Below are 18394 nucleotides of genomic sequence, written 5' to 3' on the forward strand. Positions count from 1 at the left end.
TTGCTGTATAATAGTTGGCCTAGGAATGGTAGGCCTTTCATTTAAGCTACCAATACATAATGTGCATAGATCAACTGATAAAATCTACAAATTTAACGTAGGTTTACCTTTTAGCCAATTCATTTTTGTCTCATTTGTCCCTTCTTGAGCCTCTCCAATGTCATCGTTGTGACCTGAAGAGTCCGATCTTAGAAAGCAGCAACTAAATAGTCAGGGTCTGGTGCCAAAGACAGTTCACCTTCCAAGTATGTTGAAGAGAAGCAGCACACCGGTATATTAACGGCTAAAGCTGCCAAAGCTACAGTCATATGGTGGTGTTTCTGTAGTGTGCAGGTTTATAAATGAGACAAACAAATAAAAGTATTTGTTCTTTTGGGTAACGTCACTTTAAACAAGGTGTCTTTGGTCATTTTTTATTTGCTGTGGGAAAAATATAATCAAAACTTAGTTCTGCTACAGTAATGTTTTATTTCTGTACTATGTGTTGGGGGGGGAAGTGAGTGAATGAACTGTGTCTTTATTTGTAAGTGAGCTGCTTTATTCCATGTCCTCACAATTAAAGGACAGACTTTCCCTCTAATCTACCCCAATGTTAATCCTAGGGGAGTGAAATTACTCTTTAATATGCATTTCCTCTAGTTACTCTTCTAGATCATCCCTATGTCACATTTGGACCTTGAACGCAACACCAAACAGATATGACTACTTATGTGCGATCGAAACAAAGGTCAGCAGTCAAAAAGGAGGATAAATAATAATCTGTGTTGGACCGAGTTCAATAGATGTCCTGCTCTGGTGGAGCGACGTACTGCTGAGGCTGAACGTCCATTAGCTAAATTAAGCTTTCACTTCCAGCTCAGCTTAGAGGAAAAGAAGCTTTACATCAGTATGCGTGACTGAGTGTCTACATATGTGTGTCTGTTGGGGGTTTTGCCTGCCTCTCCTGAAATACATAATGGTTCAAATGTGATTGAAACACTCTAAAAGGATTGCATCGTTATTTGCTGTGTCAGAGTCTCATTTTACAGCTGATGCAAAACGCTCACAGTTTCTTGTCTCTAAATGCTTATGTCAGCAGAAAACATTTCACAGTTGGATGTTTCAGTTTGATATTATAGTAAAACTATCCAGGATGTGAAGACATTGAAACCGTTTGTAGTTGAGCCTCACAGGAATGGCCATTCTCTCTCTAAAGAGGAAGATAAACATCATTATGCTCGAGATGACCTCACCCATCAGATACTGACTGATGGTGGAGACTGTGAATCAATGAATTCTTTACTATTGGTCATTTAATTGGTGAGTTCATCTGCATACAAAAACATGAATTACATGGGCAAAGACGGATTAACACACACACAGAACAAGTAAAATGAACTACAAGTGTGTTACAAGTGTGCTTCCCCATATACTCTGTAATACTCTTGTAGTGGACTAGGCCTCCGACCAAAACCTGCCTCTGAAGACCTTCATGGGACAGGAAGTGTTCTTTCAATTGATTAGTTCAGGATACAATTAGACAGTCTCTGGATGAGCTAATTTGTATTTCTGTATTCAGATCAGAAGGGGGTGGGTCACTCATTTTAGTCTAGTCCCTGTACTCGCCAAAAACTGTTGGGTGAGTTTTAAAAAATTGGACAAGTGAAAGACAAAATAAGAAATTTAAAAGTGTTTTCAGTAATTCAGCAGTTTTGAGAAGTCATGTATTTTAGAAAACAGCATACACCAGACAGGGGACATGGGCGGCTGTGGCTGAGTGGTTAGAGCAGTCGTCCTCCAATGCAAGAGTTGGGGGTTTGATTCCACCAGCAGTCACATGCCAAAGTGTCCCTGGGCAAGACACTGAACCTCCAATGTGTGTCCCATTGGTGTATGAATGTGATAAAACACTGATTATTCTTTGTACAGATCTAGTAGAGTGATGTATGAATGGGTAAATGAGGCACAGATTGTAGTGTAAAGCGCTTTGAGTATCTTGATAAGATAGAAAGGTGCTATATAAGTACAGTCCATTTACCATTTACCTCAAAGCATCACCGTCCTTTGGTTGATCATTTAATTCAATTCAATTTATTTATATAGCACCAGTTCACAACAAATTTGTCTCAGGGTACTGAACAGAAACATTCACATACATAAAAGCCAATTAGTAAAGTTCTCTATCTAAGGAATCCAGCAGACAAGATGAATCTTGGCTTCGTTGCAGTCTCCCATCCTGAGCAAGCACAATGATAATAGTGGAAAGGAAAAACTCCCTTTTAAAAGGAAGAAACCTCCAGCAGAACAGGCTCAGGACAAGCGGCCATCTGATTTGACCGGCTGGGTTTGAGAGGAACAGGAAGGAGACAGACGAACACAGAATGGTAGGTCCAGATGTAGGTGCAGGTGTATCTGAAAGACAAAAACACACGTCAAGGGTAGAAAAAATAAGTACAAATACAAAACAGGTTGAGCAGAGTAAGTAAAGAAAAGCATAGTGAAAAAAGTGTGGTCAGTTTGTCCTCCAGCAGTCTAAGCCTATAGCAGCATAACTAAGGGATAGCTCAGGAAACCCAAGCCGACCCTAACTATAGGATTTATCAAAAGGAAAGTCTTAAACCCAGTCTTAAAATTGGACAATGTGTCAGCCTCATGGACAGAAACTGGAAGTTGGTTCCACAAGAGAGGAGCTTGATAACTGAAATCTCTGCCTCCCATTCTGCTCTTGGAAACTCTAGGAACTGCAAGTAAGCCTGCAGTCTGAGAGCCAAGAGCCTGCCCCCACCCTCATTCGCCCCACTCTGGGCCCTTGAGCAAGGCCCCTAACCCCCACCATCTGCTCCTCCAAGTGTCCTAGATGCAGCTCTCTGCTCCACACAGAGGGCTGTGGTAGCTCGGTGGTCTGTGGTTGCGTCAGGAAGAGCACCCAGTGTAAAAATATCTGCCAAGTCTTTGTGCGACACAGTTTGCTGTGGCGACCCCTAACGCAGGGAGCAGCCGAAAGAAGAAAAAATAATAATAATAATAATTTCGGACACCCAGATAGTAAACAATTGCAATAGTCCAGCCTAGATGTGACAAATGCATGAACCAGTTTTTCTGCATCATTTTTGGACAAGATTTTACTAATCGTGAAATTACGCAGGTGGATCATTACTTAAATGTTATATCAAAAGTTTTTGCTTATAGAGATAAAAACAACTCTTTGAGAATACCCTTGTTGGTGCTAATATATTATTTGATGCGTCAAACTGTTATTATTATTATTATTATTTTAAGATTCAATTAAACAAATAGAAATAAATGCATCTTTGTTACAGGCTGCTGATAATAAAATTCATATAGATCCAATTCAAACTTATGTGTTGACATAACTCTGGTTGAACCCTCGAGTTAAAGAGATTTTTAATAGAACTGAATGATTTCCAGGTCAAAGTTAAGTAGCTTAACAAATAACATTCCTCTTCAAATGGTCAGGTACTGGACTGAAAGTTGTTGAAAAAGCAGCAAAAGTGCAAACTGTTCTGAAAAAATATTGATCATGACTGCTTAAGATCATAAGCCTGACTGCCCACAAGGAAAAAACGAAATGACTTAGCGATGGATCAAAGTATTGATCACAGTCCTGTATATTTAAAATAAAAATGAGCTTTGTGTGTTCTTGTAAGATGTGCAAGACTTTATTTCAGGCAGCACCAAAGTAGTCTACAATCTGTTTCTTAAACAAAAAGGGAACTTTTCATTTATTTTATTTTTTTATATATAGTTAATAAAGAAAAGTTTGTCTCAGGATGTCTTTTCATTTATGTGTTTCATTTCTATAGACTCACTAACACACTTTGACCTTTAAAGTAAGCCCACATTTTCTTATTGAAGGGCTGACACATTTATAGGACTATCTATGTTTGTGTGTCCTACATGTTCTCTATGACGGTGCAGAAATGTTACACCCTGTTGACTGTCAGAAGAGAGGGTCTATTTTTTATTGGCCTGTTTGTAAGTGCATGCTAGGTATGTGTGGGGGGCAATCGGGGACTGATGTAGGTGTCATCAACATAACAGCTCGTTTTATACATCAGAGACAGGAGAGCCTCCAGAGCTGGGAGGTGCCGTTCCTTCCTGTAATCTAAGTCCCTGATGGGGTGGAGGGGGTGTGGGGGGGACGGTGGGCGTAAAATAAATGAATGGAACTACATTACCCTGATTTTGTTTTGGAGCTCTATTTGAGAAGGAAGAACAGAGAGAGGATAAAAAAGATTACTCCGAAAATGAGAGAAGACCGACCGTGGAGACAAAAAATGTTGCTGACTTTTTTCAAGAACACAGGACATCTAGAGGATTAATACGAAGTTTGAACGTCTCAGATTTAAAAGGACGATATACAAAATGGAAGGAAATGGAGATGAGGTGCTTTTTTCTTTTCTTTGGTTATGTAGTGAATATGTGCATGTTTGAGTTTTAAATGATCATTTGTCCTAATTGTTGCTGCTCACCTGTAGTTCTAATGAGTGAGAGCCCTGGTGTAACCCCCACACAACTTTCTAGAAGGGGAAACTACTATATTTTTTGTTATCTGACAGCATCTTCCTGAATGGTGACTGTGGGTCTGAAACACGTCCACGGTCAGTTTAGCATGCGTTCTGAATGACTGAACTTTTTTTTTCTTCTTTCGGCTGCTCCCTTCTTCAGGGGTCGCCACAGTGAACTAAATCGCACAAAGACTTAGTAATAGTTTTGCCTTTCGTGGTGGCAAGCCATAAAAAGTGCATCTGATAATGTCTGAATGTACATTTCCCATGGTCTATGTATTTTCCATTTAGTTTGTTTAATACTCTACAGGAACAGGAACAACTTTATCAATTCTGGTCTCATGAGAAGTAATAATTTTGTTTTTTTCTTCTCAGAATGGTCTCAATGCCTTACACCTGGCAGCTAAGGAGGGGCACAAAGATTTAGTGGAGGAACTGCTGCAGAGAGGAGCACATGTTGATTCATCCACCAAGGTATAACAGGTTAACGATGCAAATTGTTGATATTTATGTTAATTATTCAGTTAAGAACATAACACAGTTTGATATTTAGCTCTGTAAGAAAAAAAGACGTGGAGAAAACAGAAGCAAATGGAAGGGAGGCGTATCTTCTCTCTTTCAGGTACTTTAAGCCATCAGCTTTAAAAGTAGTAAAGTGGGTCAAAAGTTGCAACACACATCGGTATCCTCCCAGCAGTCCAATGGAATGAGGAGAATGACTGTAAGTGAGTAGTGCTGCTGCTTGCTATGAGCTAGTAAGGAGCTAACATGAAACCTGTCACCACGCTGCCTGTAACGTTGAGTGACATTCATGTCCTGAATAGGACAACAAAAACAGTTTGTGCTTCAGACATCAAAGAAGATAAGTTAAAAGGAATATTTTGTGCTTATTGTCTGCAAGTTATTGTTGGTCTTTTAAGAAATCATATATTGATAATTACATGTATCTTGTGTTGTTTTTTTAATTTTTAATTTAAATTGTAGCTTTATATGCAAAAGATGAGCACATAATAACTCCTCCATCTGAAGGAGTGTTACTCCTTTCCTTCTTAATAAACTAATAAAATAATTTTGTTGGTTCAGGTGTTGGTGAGCAGGTAGAGCTGCTAGTTGATCTATGGTCTCAACTGACTGCTTCAGATTTTGTTTACTGCTTTATACTTTATAGCGATGTCTATGTTATACTTGTAATATGGAACTTGTATATATTATTATACTTGTAACTGGGACCCTGTGTACACAATTTTGTTCCACCACATGTGCATGTGGTGTGTATGACAAATTAAGAAACTCTGACTCTGTAATACAGGGACACAAGTTTTTAAATAAAAAACATAGTTTATTGAGCACATATTGAGAATGATTCCAAGAAGTAAGTTGGTGAAAGTCAAAATACTTGACAGTACTTCTAAAACCATGGTCCGCAGACCACTGAATAATATCAAGGTGACAAAATCTAACTTTTTTTTATTTGGCGATGTTGGTTGTCACATTGCAAATTCATTAAAACTTAAATTCTTGTTTTAGAGGTACTGATATCCAATTCAACGTTCGTTTCTTTGTGGAATTAAAAAATAAATCACAAACCCCAGTTTGGGAGTGAGTCATTGCCTCAAACAGAGGAGTGCAGATATCTAGGTGTTTTTCTTTATTGGGGTCCACACCCACATGCATTACAATACACAAATTTACAATCATTACAACTCAAAATCTCACAATCAAAAAAAAGCCAAGAGACACATGAACAAGTTGTTGACTACAATAATTCCCCAAAATTGTCAAAACAAAATAGAGAGCAAAAAAAAAAACTATCTAGAGTTCACTCATAGATTGAAAAACTCATTCAGTTTAATATTATTCCATTATCCAACAATCAGTCAAGTCATCTGAATGATTTATGTTTTTGCTGAGACATTTCATCTTTCATCCAAAGGACTTCTTCATTCTGAGGAGCCACCAAACAAACTGATTCACACAAACAGCATACTCCATAGTGGGGAGGAAAAAAACAGTTTGCTGGTGCTCAAATGGCCTCCAGGGCCCACCCTCTCCCCCGTCAACTCCTCTAAGACAGTCATGCCAAAGTGGTTCAAAACACCAAAGTTCATCTTTGAACTTGTGTGTATGTCTGGTATTAAAACCACATATGTTAGAGGTGGGTAATAACTGTGAGGAAAAGCCTAAAGGTTGATGTAAAATCCACATTTTATGTCAAAAGAAAAGTAAAGTTGGCTGCAGACTAGTTCATCATTGATCTTCATCCGTGACAGGCTTTGATGCATGAAGTTAACATTACTTCTAAAATAACAGCCAAGTGATAATCTTGCAGCTTTATTTTGAATTATTTTCAGTTCATCCACATCTGTTTTGAAGCACCACACCAAACAGCTGGACAGTAGTCAAGGTGACACAGGACTAAAGACTGTAAGACTGGTTTTATTATTTTGGGAGACATAAAATGAACATTGCACCATATTACTGAGATGTTTCTACTAATTTTAGTCACAATATTATGCATATGTGTGGACCATGATAGTATTTGATCTAATATAACTCGCAGCAGTTTGGCCTCTTTAACTTGTTCTGTTGATTTTCCATTTAAAGAAATATGCTGCATTTGAGTTGGTCTGACAGACTTAGAGCTCTACACCATACACTGCATTTGACACTTTCAGTTTAAATCTGTTCATCACCCACTCAGAAACAGACAACAGTTCTTGTTGTAGCACCTTATTTACTCAGTCCAAACTATCAGAAGATACACATATAGTTGTATCGTCTGCATATACAGTTATGAATTCCTTATGTAATTCATTTGGATTGTCATTTACAAAAATACTTTAAAGCAGAGAGCCTAAACAGCTGCCTTGTGGAATTCCACATGAAATGGTCACAAAGTCTGAACCGTTACCATTGAACATAAACATAACACATAGTTTCCAGTTACTTACTGAGGTAACTACTCATGAAGTCGATGGCTGATTTTTTTAAACCATAAGCTTCATAAGTAAAAGCTCATGATGAATAATATCAAAGGCTGAACTTAAATCAAGAAACACAAAAACTACCAGTCATTTTCTATCAGTCTGTCTCAACCAGTCTTCATAAGCATGCTGAACTGAATACAGTGTTGAATCTGTTTAAACATCACTCCAGCCAACATCTTACTCAAGACAGATAAGATGCTTATGGGCCAGCAATTTTGACCTGTCAGTAGTTCTTTGGGATTTTTAGACAATGGAAAAACTTTTGAAATTTCCCATAAATTTGGATTATGGATATCTGGATTAAAATATGATATAAAGGCTTATCTATAAAGTTAGCTGAGATCTTAAGAAGCCTTTCATTCATACTGTCTACTCCACAAAGTTTATTACTATTAATTGTTACAAGCAGCTTTTCCATTTCGTCCTTTAGTATACGCTTAAATACAAGCTGGCAGTTTTTATCCTTCATTATTTGAATTTTAATGATTTCATGTGACAATTTAGCACTCACTAGGGGCATCTCATCTCTGATTCTTATTACTTTTTTAGGTAGTAATTATTGATGTAGTTTGCTGTTTCAAAAGACTTGATAATAACTGCCTCATTCATCTGAATACATGAAAACCTTTTACTTATTTGACCTCTACTCATAACCTTGTTAACTGTCCTCAATGTATATATATTTTTTAACCGTTATTACGACTCTGTGATTACCAAGATGTCACTTGTGTCTTGGTCCCAAGTGATGGTAGGATGGAGTGGGAGCTGGATCAATGGGTAAGGGACTCCTTCACTCAGGAGCACCTCAGAGTACAGCTGCTGGTCCTCTGCAGTGCAAGTAGACAGCTGAGGTGGTTTAAGAAACAGATTAGTATGCCTCCTAGATGCCTCCCCTTACCAAACATTTAAAAAAAGTACAAAAAAAACCAACTAATGGAATTCTACTGTATTATGTGACTGAAGATGTTTCACTTCTCATCCAGGAGACATTCCATCCATCCATTATCTTTACCCGTTTATTCCATTTTGGGTCACGGGGGTCGCTGGTGCCCATGTCCAGCAGTCACTGTGCGAGGGGCGGGGTACACCCTGGACGGGTCGCAAGTCCATCACAGGGCCCCAGGAGACATTATTTATTTTAATTTTTCATGTCCTGGATGACTGAGAATCTTTATCAGTTCTTTTACCAGACATGTCCTACTGGGAGAATACCCAGAATTTGCTGTATTATCTTTGGTGTGGCCTCCAAGAGGAGCTGGACAGTGGTTCGGAGAAGAGGGATGTTTGGTCATCTCCTGGACTTGTTGCCTCTGCAATCAAATAAATGGAAGCTAATAAACTGATGATACTGATGTGTACTGTATAAAACACTTGAGATACTAAGTATCTCTCATACCTTTTGCATTTACATTTCTTTCAATTAGTTTAAAGTTCTTTCATCATTTATATCCACTTGGGAAACTAACTTTGTAATTGCGTTCATCCTACTTTTTTATTTTTATTTTATTTTTCCCAGAAAGGGAACACCGCTCTCCACATTGCCTCATTGGCTGGACAAAAAGAAGTAGTCAGACTCCTGGTGAACCGAGGGGCAAATATCAACGCTCAGTCCCAGGTGAGATCTGTTAAAAACTATGAGTAAAATTAATTATATTGTTTGACATGAACAGTCAGCTCAGGATATGAGATTGTATAATAGTTGTATCTACAAACTGGATGCTTGTGTCTGTTCAGAATGGGTTCACTCCACTCTACATGGCAGCCCAGGAAAATCATTTGGAGGTGGTCCGATACCTGTTGGAAAACGATGGAAACCAAAGCATTGCAACAGAAGTATGTTATTGTATGAATTTGTGTTAAATTTGACAAATTATTAACTTTAATCAAATTGATTTCACCTTTTTTTTTTTTACTGCTCCTTCAGGACGGCTTCACTCCTCTTGCCATTGCCCTCCAGCAGGGCCATAACTCTGTCGTCTCCCTGCTTTTGGAGCACGACACCAAGGGGAAGGTTCGCCTGCCGGCCCTGCACATAGCGGCCCGTAAAGACGACACCAAGTCTGCTGCTCTCCTACTCCAGAATGACCACAATGCTGATGTCCAGTCTAAGGTGAGTGAGGAACACAGAACAAAACGGTTGAAGGAGTTGTAAGTTCTGATAGGTCTAAATCTACAAATAAAGAGAAAAATCAGACTGAAGTAGAAAAGCTGCTGTCATATAGTTATTAACACAAAACTGACCACAAGGCAGCACAAAGTGCACTATTCTTTGTTAAAAAATACAAGTTTAGTTAATTTGTTAGTGTTTTTCTACCTACTACACCAAGTCCAATTAAAATGCCTTGTTGTGTGCTTCCTTGCCTTTGTATTCTTTCCTGCATCACATATGTGAAATATTTTGTCTTAACAATCCTACACCCCGTCCTCCCTTTCTTTCTCTGTGCTTCCTAACCAGATGATGGTCAATAGAACCACAGAGGTATACAGACTTGTCCCGTCTTTATCTGATTCTGCTTTGTCAGTTATGACCATCTCTTTCAGATGTTTCATCCAGAACTTCCCCCTTTTAATGGGGCTTTTGTGATTTATGGAGATCCTGCATGTCAGAGTTTTGTACTGTTAACATGAATGCATGGAGTTCTCAACACTGTACTACTCGTTGCATGGCCAGTAGTGGAAGACTGAGAATGTTAGTTTATTCAGTGGAATTGTAAATTATTTGACCATGTTCATGTTTGAAGGGATGAATGCTTTTAATACCTTCACTGACAAAAGAAAATTAAGCACCGAGAAATGGTGGTGGAAATTCAGCGTTGGCAGTTCAGGCACACTGATGGACCCATGATAAATCGTTCCACATCTGTTGTAAGTGGTGACCAAGCAGATACCATGATAGATTGGGGAATGAGTGGGAAACTGGTTAGTCGCAGATTACCTTTACGTGATGCAGGCAGTCCATAGATACACATGTCTTGTGTGGATGGGTCTTGTCTTGTAAAAAAGACCATACCAGGGCTCTGCTCAGAAATTGGAAGACATGCAGATGCAGGATGTCACTGACATTTTACTGTATCCTCTCTATCACTACCAGAGGTGACCTGAAGTTAAGCTCCCCATTCCATAACTCCAGGAATAACACCAGTGTATCTGTCCACAACATTGCCAAATTGATCCTCTCCCCCTCGGCATCGTCATATGCATGCTTGAAGGTCGATCATGGTAACGCAGAAACAAAATTTATTAATGATCATGATACAACACTACTCGTCATCAGTCTACGCCTCCTGTTCACAGCACCACTCCAAATGCAGCCATCTCTGGTCAGATGGTAATGTTTATTTACTGGATGGTGAACACGTATTTTGGTTGGTGACAGTCATCAAGACACGGTGCAGGACAACACTGGGTGTTGTAAAGAGCTGAATGCTTGTGTGCAGATGACAGGAAAAGATGTCACAGGATTCTGCACTGCAGTGATTCTCCTTTGGTATGATTTGTCTTGGGTGGTCAGAACCTTTATGACAAGTGTGGGAGCCTTGAGTGCCTTCATGTACCCAATGGTTCCTGCTTTGAAAAACTATGACATTTGCATGCACCACATGCATGATACAGCCACTGGGCCTCAAGCAAACTCACAATGTGACTATGAGGCATCCCCTGCTTCTGTCGACCTTCACTCACTGACTGTTGGATGCTCTAGCCAACTATTTAGTTACACTGTTGCGTCACTTGTGATGTCACCATTTAAACCCTCGCTGGTGCCCATTCCTTACAAATTGAATTATTCACATACCCATCATTGGTTTACATGCAAACCATGTTACGTTCAAATCAAACCATTCCTTCTCAGCGCTTAACTATTTTTGTCAGTAAATGTATATTCTTTGTATTGCAGTTTTTTTTAAGTAAACACTGATTAATTTCATTATTTAAATCAATGATTCTTTATTTCTGAACGACCTTACAGCATGTGTACTTAGCATGTTGTACAGTTTTTTTTGTTCTCAAACACTTTGTTTACTTTTAAGTTAACTATGTTCTTTAATTAAATTGCACCATGTCTATCAGAATGGGAAGGTAAGGAGTTAATTGTCCTATAACTGTGTAATATAGATGTTTGCAGTTTACATAAAACATGCTTCATTTAAGCACTAGCTGAAAAACGTACATGCAAACCAGCATGTTGTAGCTTTGTCTTGTTTTGCTTTTCATTGTCCTCTTTTTCAAAATTTTTTACGTTACTAAAAGCCCAACAAGTTGTGAATTTTTTTAAAGCTAGCATGGCTGTTTTACAGGATTTTGCTCGTGTAAGTCATTGTATTTTCTATTTTGGGATATGCTCCTTTATAGTGCTTCTTACACTGTTTATTGTTTCTCAGCATGCATCTTTCTCATCACACGCTTAAACAGTCCGTTTCTTATGTCTACTACAGACATTTCTTTCTTGCTTTCTTTCTTTTTTCCTTCTTTCTTTTTTCTTTCCTTCTCTTGTCGTCGTCTCACTCGATCCTTTGACACTTTCTTGCTTGTCTGTCGAAAACAGAGTGGTTTCACGCCCCTACACATCGCTGCTCACTACGGTAACGTGAACGTCTCCACCCTGTTGCTGAACAGAGGAGCTGCTGTTGACTTCACGGCCCGGGTAGAGCTCCATTTCTACTCCTGAGCAAATAGAGACATTTTGTCTAAATTGTTTGATTAAAAGCTGAAACATGTCTGTGCGTTGACACATGAAGATCTTTAACATTCTAACTTTCCTCTTTATTCTAAACTTTTACCAACGTTTTCACCCTAACATTTAAAACATTTTTTATTTAATTTGGCTTACATTTCTTTTCAGCTGAAGTGTCTTTTAGTGGAACCAACACTTTTAAATGCAATGCGATGTTATCTTTTAGCTTTATGCTCAACAAAAAGAAATTATGCAAAACATATTGTAGGAGATACATTAATGTCTTCTCACAAAACCTGTTAAATGATTTGTATTTTTGCGAAATCACTTGAATGCAGTATTTCTTTGGAAGTTTTAACATTCCTTTATTTATTTGCCTTGTCAGAATGGGATAACGCCTCTTCACGTGGCCTCCAAGAGAGGCAACACCAACATGGTGGCTCTGCTGTTGGACCGAGGGGCTCAAATCGATGCTAAAACAAGGGTGAGAATTATATTTGAAATCTGGACAAAAGTTTTTGTTTAAAAAAAAAAACGTTCAGCAGGTAATTTGGGGTAACTGACTGGGTGCACTAGTCAGTGAAGTGTAGAGCTGTCATTTCTAACCCGAGCCCAAATTCGGGCCGGGCCATAATAATAATGTGCTTAATGTGCAGGCTGGACCTGTCTCGGGCTTTGATGCGATTTTACGAATCATACAGCACAAATAAAACTAAATAATAATGCATGATAAAATTGTGTTAATCTACTTGTAGAGGAGGAGGCAGTAAGTTTATATGTTGAGAGGATGAGGACAGAAAGAAGAGTGCAGCAGTTAATCACACCGTGAAGAGAGAGTAGTGCTGCCGCTGGAGCATTGCGCAATAATTGTGCATGTCAGCTGAGGTTTCTATGATGCGGTTTTACAAATCATACAGCACAAAGAACACTAAATAAGAATGCACAATATAAAATTGTGTTAATCTACTTGTAGAGGAGGAGGCAGGTCCGACTGGATGGTTAAAAGAGGTAAAAAAAAAAGTCCGGTTAAGCTCAGATGGATCAGCTGATCACCGGCCACGCATCTCCACACCTGCTGTCACCTGCGGCAAAGGAAGTAGCAGCATCTACAAAAGCAGAAGCAAGCAGCGTGTTCATTTAAAATAGCCTTGTTCTATATTTTTCCAAAGAATTTTGCTTTAAAAATATTTTTGTTCATCTGTATAATAGCCATTCTTTGGAGTTGATTTTTTAGGCTATTTGTTTTGTATGTTAATATCCATTTGGTGAAAGAAGAAGTCATGTCTTCCTTTCTTTGAAATGTGTTTTTAAAATCAAACTGATTTGCTTACAAAAGCAGTAAAATCTTACAGTAATTTAAAAGAAATTTGTTGTTTTTCGGGCCTGTAATTATAGTTAATTCATCGGCTTCAGGTTGGATTCTGAAAAAATGATATGGCTTCAGGCCTGGCCGGGCCAGATTTTTAGACCTGACTGCAACTCTAATGCAGTGCTCATGGGTTCATATATATGTTTGTATTGTCCCACAGGATGGTCTGACGCCGCTGCACTGTGCAGCCAGGAGTGGACATGACACGGCAGTGGAGATTCTTCTGGAAAGAGGAGCCCCTATTTTAGCTAGAACAAAGGTATTACATGATGCACTTTTCACAGCATAAATAAACTTTAATTTCTTATTTTGTTCTGCAGCTAAATAGTATTTTGTACTATGCAGAATGGACTGTCCCCATTGCACATGTCGGCTCAAGGAGACCACGTCGAGTGCGTTAAACTCCTGCTGCAACACACGGCGCCTGTTGATGATGTCACACTCGACTACCTCACAGCGCTGCACGTTGCAGCTCACTGCGGCCACTACAGAGTCACCAAGCTCCTCCTGGACAAAAAGGCTAATCCCAACGTCAGAGCACTGGTAGGAATTATAACAACTACATAGCTCCAGTTTAAGTGTTATTAAAGGTTTTGAAACACCAGACGTTCTGTCGCTCTTCCTATCAGAATGGATTTACTCCTCTTCACATCGCTTGTAAGAAGAACAGAGTGAAGGTGATGGAACTGCTAATTAAATACGGTGCCTCCATCCAAGCAATCACTGAGGTAAGTGTTTTACCTGACTGTCTGAGGACAGTATATGTAAAACTGCATCACTCTTTCACATAGTGCTGCTTTCCTTTGCTCTTTCCATCTTTTTCCTTCTAGTCTGGTTTGACTCCAATCCACGTAGCAGCTTTCATGGGTCACCTCAACATCGTTCTTCTCCTGCTACAGAACGGAGCCTCTCCAGATGTTCGCAACATTGTGAGTAGTATTTACTTCAGCTCAGTGGTCAGTTTTTTGGAACCGTGCACACATTTTCTCCTGCACCTCAGTGTCTTACCGCTGTCGAATGTTGTGTGTTTGCACGTCAGCGTGGCGAGACCGCTCTCCACATGGCAGCTCGGGCAGGTCAGATGGAAGTGGTTCGTTGTTTGTTGAGAAATGGAGCGTTGGTGGATGCCGTGGCCAGGGTGAGTCATCTTTCAGCATCATCAGCATTTAACACTACCTTTTTGTTAATGATGACTAATAGCATTGCATTCAGTGATTTGCAGATGCACTGGTCTCTGTTTTAGTTCTTATTTTCTAATCTCACTGCCTCTAAAATTATAAAAACTTGTGTTTTTTTTTACTGCCATATTCTCTATTTAAAATACAAACTTTTTCTTTCCTCAACCACAGGAGGATCAGACTCCCCTCCACATTGCATCCCGTTTGGGTAAAACTGACATTGTCCAGCTGCTGCTGCAGCACATGGCCCACCCAGATGCTGCCACCACCAACGGCTACACTCCTCTTCACATCTCAGCCAGAGAAGGTCAAGTAGAAACTGCTGCAGTTCTTCTTGAAGCTGGAGCCTCTCATTCACGAGCCACTAAGGTAAGCAGAAGGTGGATAGCTGCGCCTACAGACAGAGATGCAACTAAACATGAAAACAAAACAATTGGGCAATGAAAAAAAAAGAGTTTGCTTCCTTTTTTGTCCACAGAAAGGATTCACACCTCTACATGTAGCAGCCAAATACGGAAGTCTTGATGTAGCTAAACTTCTCCTTCAACGCAAAGCTGTTCCTGATGAAGCTGGCAAGGTGAGCTGAAGATCTACAGCTGCACATTCTCAAAGCCCGAGTCCGTTTTAGGAAAATAATATCTGTGAGAGATGCAGTAATTCCATTTTATAGCTTGAGAAAAAAATCAATTTATTGCAGAGTAGGACTGAAGTGATGTTTTGCAGTAAACATGAAAATAAAAGCTTGATGAAAATATATTTCATGTGAATGTTTACTTTAACAGAATGGCTTAACTCCACTACATGTAGCAGCTCATTACGACAATCAGGAGGTGGCTCTGCTGCTGCTGGATAAAGGAGCTTCACCTCATGTCACTGCTAAGGTCAGACTAAAGATTTAAGAAAAATGCATGAATCAGTGAAGCATTTTGTGAACGTGCACTGCTGTTGATCTCAGATATTCACCACGCCATTAACCAGGTGTCATTCCTTCTTGTCCAGAACGGCTACACTCCTCTCCACATTGCAGCAAAAAAGAACCAGACAAACATTGCCTTAGCGCTGCTGCAGTACGGAGCTGAGACCAACGTTCTGACCAAGCAGGGGGTCAGCCCCCTGCACCTGGCAGCCCAGGAAGGACACGCTGAGATGGTCAGCTTGCTGCTGCGCAAAGGAGCCCACATCAACTCAGCCACCAAGGTCAAACACAAAAAACAGTTGAATATTTTTGTTTCCATGAACCAAAAAAACAGCTAATGCTTTGCATCTATGCTACTGCAGTGCACAGTGAACAGGGTGTTCTGTGTTACAGAGCGGACTGACTCCTTTACATCTCACAGCTCAAGAAGACAGGGTGAACGCAGCAGAAGTCTTGACCAAGCATGATGCTAACTTGGACCAGCAAACTAAAGTATGACTGCAGTTACTTGTTTATGCATTCATATACACACCAACCAGAACACACGGGAGATCCTAGTCATTAAACAACTCAGTGCACACAGGCTTATGAAGAAGAACTGAACCTGTGTGAACTACATCACTGTGGGCATTTTGAGTTTACTGTGACTCAGCATGCATGCCACCTACTGGCTTTATGGAAGCATTACATTTTAAAGTTAGTTACTGTAGTACTGACTAGGTTCAGTCAGTATGTTTAACAAAGCCAACTGCAACTACGTGGAATGAAATCTTGCTCTCCCTTTCTGAACACTGCAGCTTGGATACACTCCTCTAATTGTGGCGTGTCACTATGGAAATGCCAAGATGGTTAGCTTCCTGCTGCAACAAGGGGCCAATGTCAATGCTAAAACCAAGGTAGTAATGAGTTTTAAAATCTGAACCATGAAAACTCAGTTCAGATTCAGAAACACAACTAAAATTACTGTTTTATTAGTGACTGAAAAAGGTTTAACTCTCTTTTGTGGTATTTACAGAATGGTTACACTCCACTGCATCAGGCAGCGCAACAAGGAAATACGCACATAGTCAGTGTTTTGCTGCAGAACGGGGCCAAGCCTAACACTACCACAATGGTAAGACAAAGCAAAAGAAACATTACTCTCATGTAAAGCTTCGAGCGACAGTGCATTATAACGTCTTTCTCTCTGTTAGAATGGGAACACCGCTCTGTCAATCGCCAAACGGCTGGGCTACATCTCGGTGGTGGACACACTGAAAGTCGTCACTGAAGAGGTCATCACCACCACCACGGTGAGCTTCCAAGTTCCAGATTGGACATTTGCATTTCCTTTTTTAATTTTCCTAATCTAATGTAACTTTTTTCTGTGTTTTGTTGGATTTTTTTCCCATGACTGTGACTGTGTGTCAGACGGTGACGGAGAAACACAAACTCAACGTTCCAGAGACCATGACTGAGATTCTTGATGTGTCTGATGAAGAAGGTGAGCGAAAGAATGCAACTGATTGTGGCCCTGATTTGTGTCAAAACTTGCCGTTTTATTGGCAAAACAAGGGAAAAGGTTTAAGTTTCTTTAAGTATCATGGTCTGGGCTAAAATGTGGCAGTGTTCACAAATGTAGTTTCACAAACTGTATGTCTCATAGCTCTGAAGGTGGAGGATGAACCGTTGTCTGAGATGTCTGTAGCACTGGAAGGTACAACAAAATGTCTGCTCTGACGGTTTTGTGTGTCGGGATTATAACAAAAGATTTTTAAAATGAAGTAAATAAATAGAGAACTGACACTAGATGCTTGTAATCTCAGTTTGCAAACTGATCTTAACTGGTAGAGTTAAAGAGTTCAATTCTTTCCTGGTGGACACTAACTGCATGTTTATTTTTTTAAAGGGACATTTTGGGTCTTTTAAAGGGGGGTTCTGTGGAAAAGTTGTGAGCATTTATTGTTAATCAGCTTTATAAATAAAGTTTGAATTCACTTGGCATGACTTGCTATCAGTTCCACATTAAATCATTATTCTGGCGGAAATATTTGGATAGTTCTACAGGAAGTCCCTCAGGCTGCAAAAAAGGATCTGCAGCTTGTGGCTGCCTTTGCAATTTGTGCTGACAGAAGTTTAGAGAAGCGAACTCAGGGATTGGAAGGTTGTCGGTTCAACTCCTCTTGCTGACCATAACATCAAATTTTGGGCAGAAAAGGTGAAGCACCCACATCTGCCTCCACCCTCATTTGACCAATTCATTGCCCTTAAACCCCCCCACCCTGCATCACACAGAGGGTTATGGTGACTCGGTGGTCTGTGGTTGGATCAAGTTCAAGTTGTGTTTATTTGTCATATGCAGGTTAGCACAAGGTTAACATACAATGAAATGCTCTGGATGAGAAGAACCGATTTGACTCACTAAAAAAAACAAAGAACAAACAAACAAGAAATAGTAAAGCATGGAATAAGGGTACAAAAACATAGTACCAAAAAGTGAAAAAGTAATTGTAATATTTACAAGGTCCTAAAGAGAGATAGTAAACAACAACTTCTTCTTCTTTCGGCTGCTCCCTGCGTTAGGGGTCGCCACAGCAAACTAAGTCGCACAAAGACTTGGCAGTTATTTTTACGCTGGATACTCTTCCTGACGCAACCACAGACACCGAGCTACCACAGCCCTCCGTGTGGAGCAGAGAGCTGCTATCTAGGACACCCGGAGGAGCAGATGGTGAAGGTTAAGGGCCTTGCTCAAGGGCCCAGGGTGGGACGAATGAGGGTGGGG

General features: G+C 39.8%; 1 protein-coding gene across 1 annotated transcript in view; it reads left to right on the plus strand.

Annotated features, from left to right (window-relative positions):
• ank2a (ankyrin 2a, neuronal) overlaps positions 1-18394 on the plus strand; it is a 108479-nt gene that overhangs the window by 38923 nt on the left and 51162 nt on the right. The window contains exons 3-22 of the mRNA XM_037698283.1: positions 4884-4982; positions 9012-9110; positions 9230-9328; positions 9420-9605; positions 12039-12137; positions 12553-12651; positions 13697-13795; positions 13882-14079; positions 14166-14264; positions 14367-14465; positions 14576-14674; positions 14886-15083; positions 15193-15291; positions 15497-15595; positions 15714-15911; positions 16024-16122; positions 16428-16526; positions 16646-16744; positions 16824-16922; positions 17041-17113. Of these exons, the coding sequence (XP_037554211.1) occupies positions 4884-4982; positions 9012-9110; positions 9230-9328; positions 9420-9605; positions 12039-12137; positions 12553-12651; positions 13697-13795; positions 13882-14079; positions 14166-14264; positions 14367-14465; positions 14576-14674; positions 14886-15083; positions 15193-15291; positions 15497-15595; positions 15714-15911; positions 16024-16122; positions 16428-16526; positions 16646-16744; positions 16824-16922; positions 17041-17113 (2338 nt within the window). The remainder of the gene's footprint in view (positions 1-4883; positions 4983-9011; positions 9111-9229; positions 9329-9419; positions 9606-12038; positions 12138-12552; positions 12652-13696; positions 13796-13881; positions 14080-14165; positions 14265-14366; positions 14466-14575; positions 14675-14885; positions 15084-15192; positions 15292-15496; positions 15596-15713; positions 15912-16023; positions 16123-16427; positions 16527-16645; positions 16745-16823; positions 16923-17040; positions 17114-18394) is intronic.

The sequence above is a fragment of the Nematolebias whitei genome, chromosome 3 (assembly GCF_014905685.2).
Source record: "Nematolebias whitei isolate Nwh7 chromosome 3, NemWhi1, whole genome shotgun sequence".
NCBI classification, from domain to species: domain Eukaryota; kingdom Metazoa; phylum Chordata; class Actinopteri; order Cyprinodontiformes; family Rivulidae; genus Nematolebias; species Nematolebias whitei.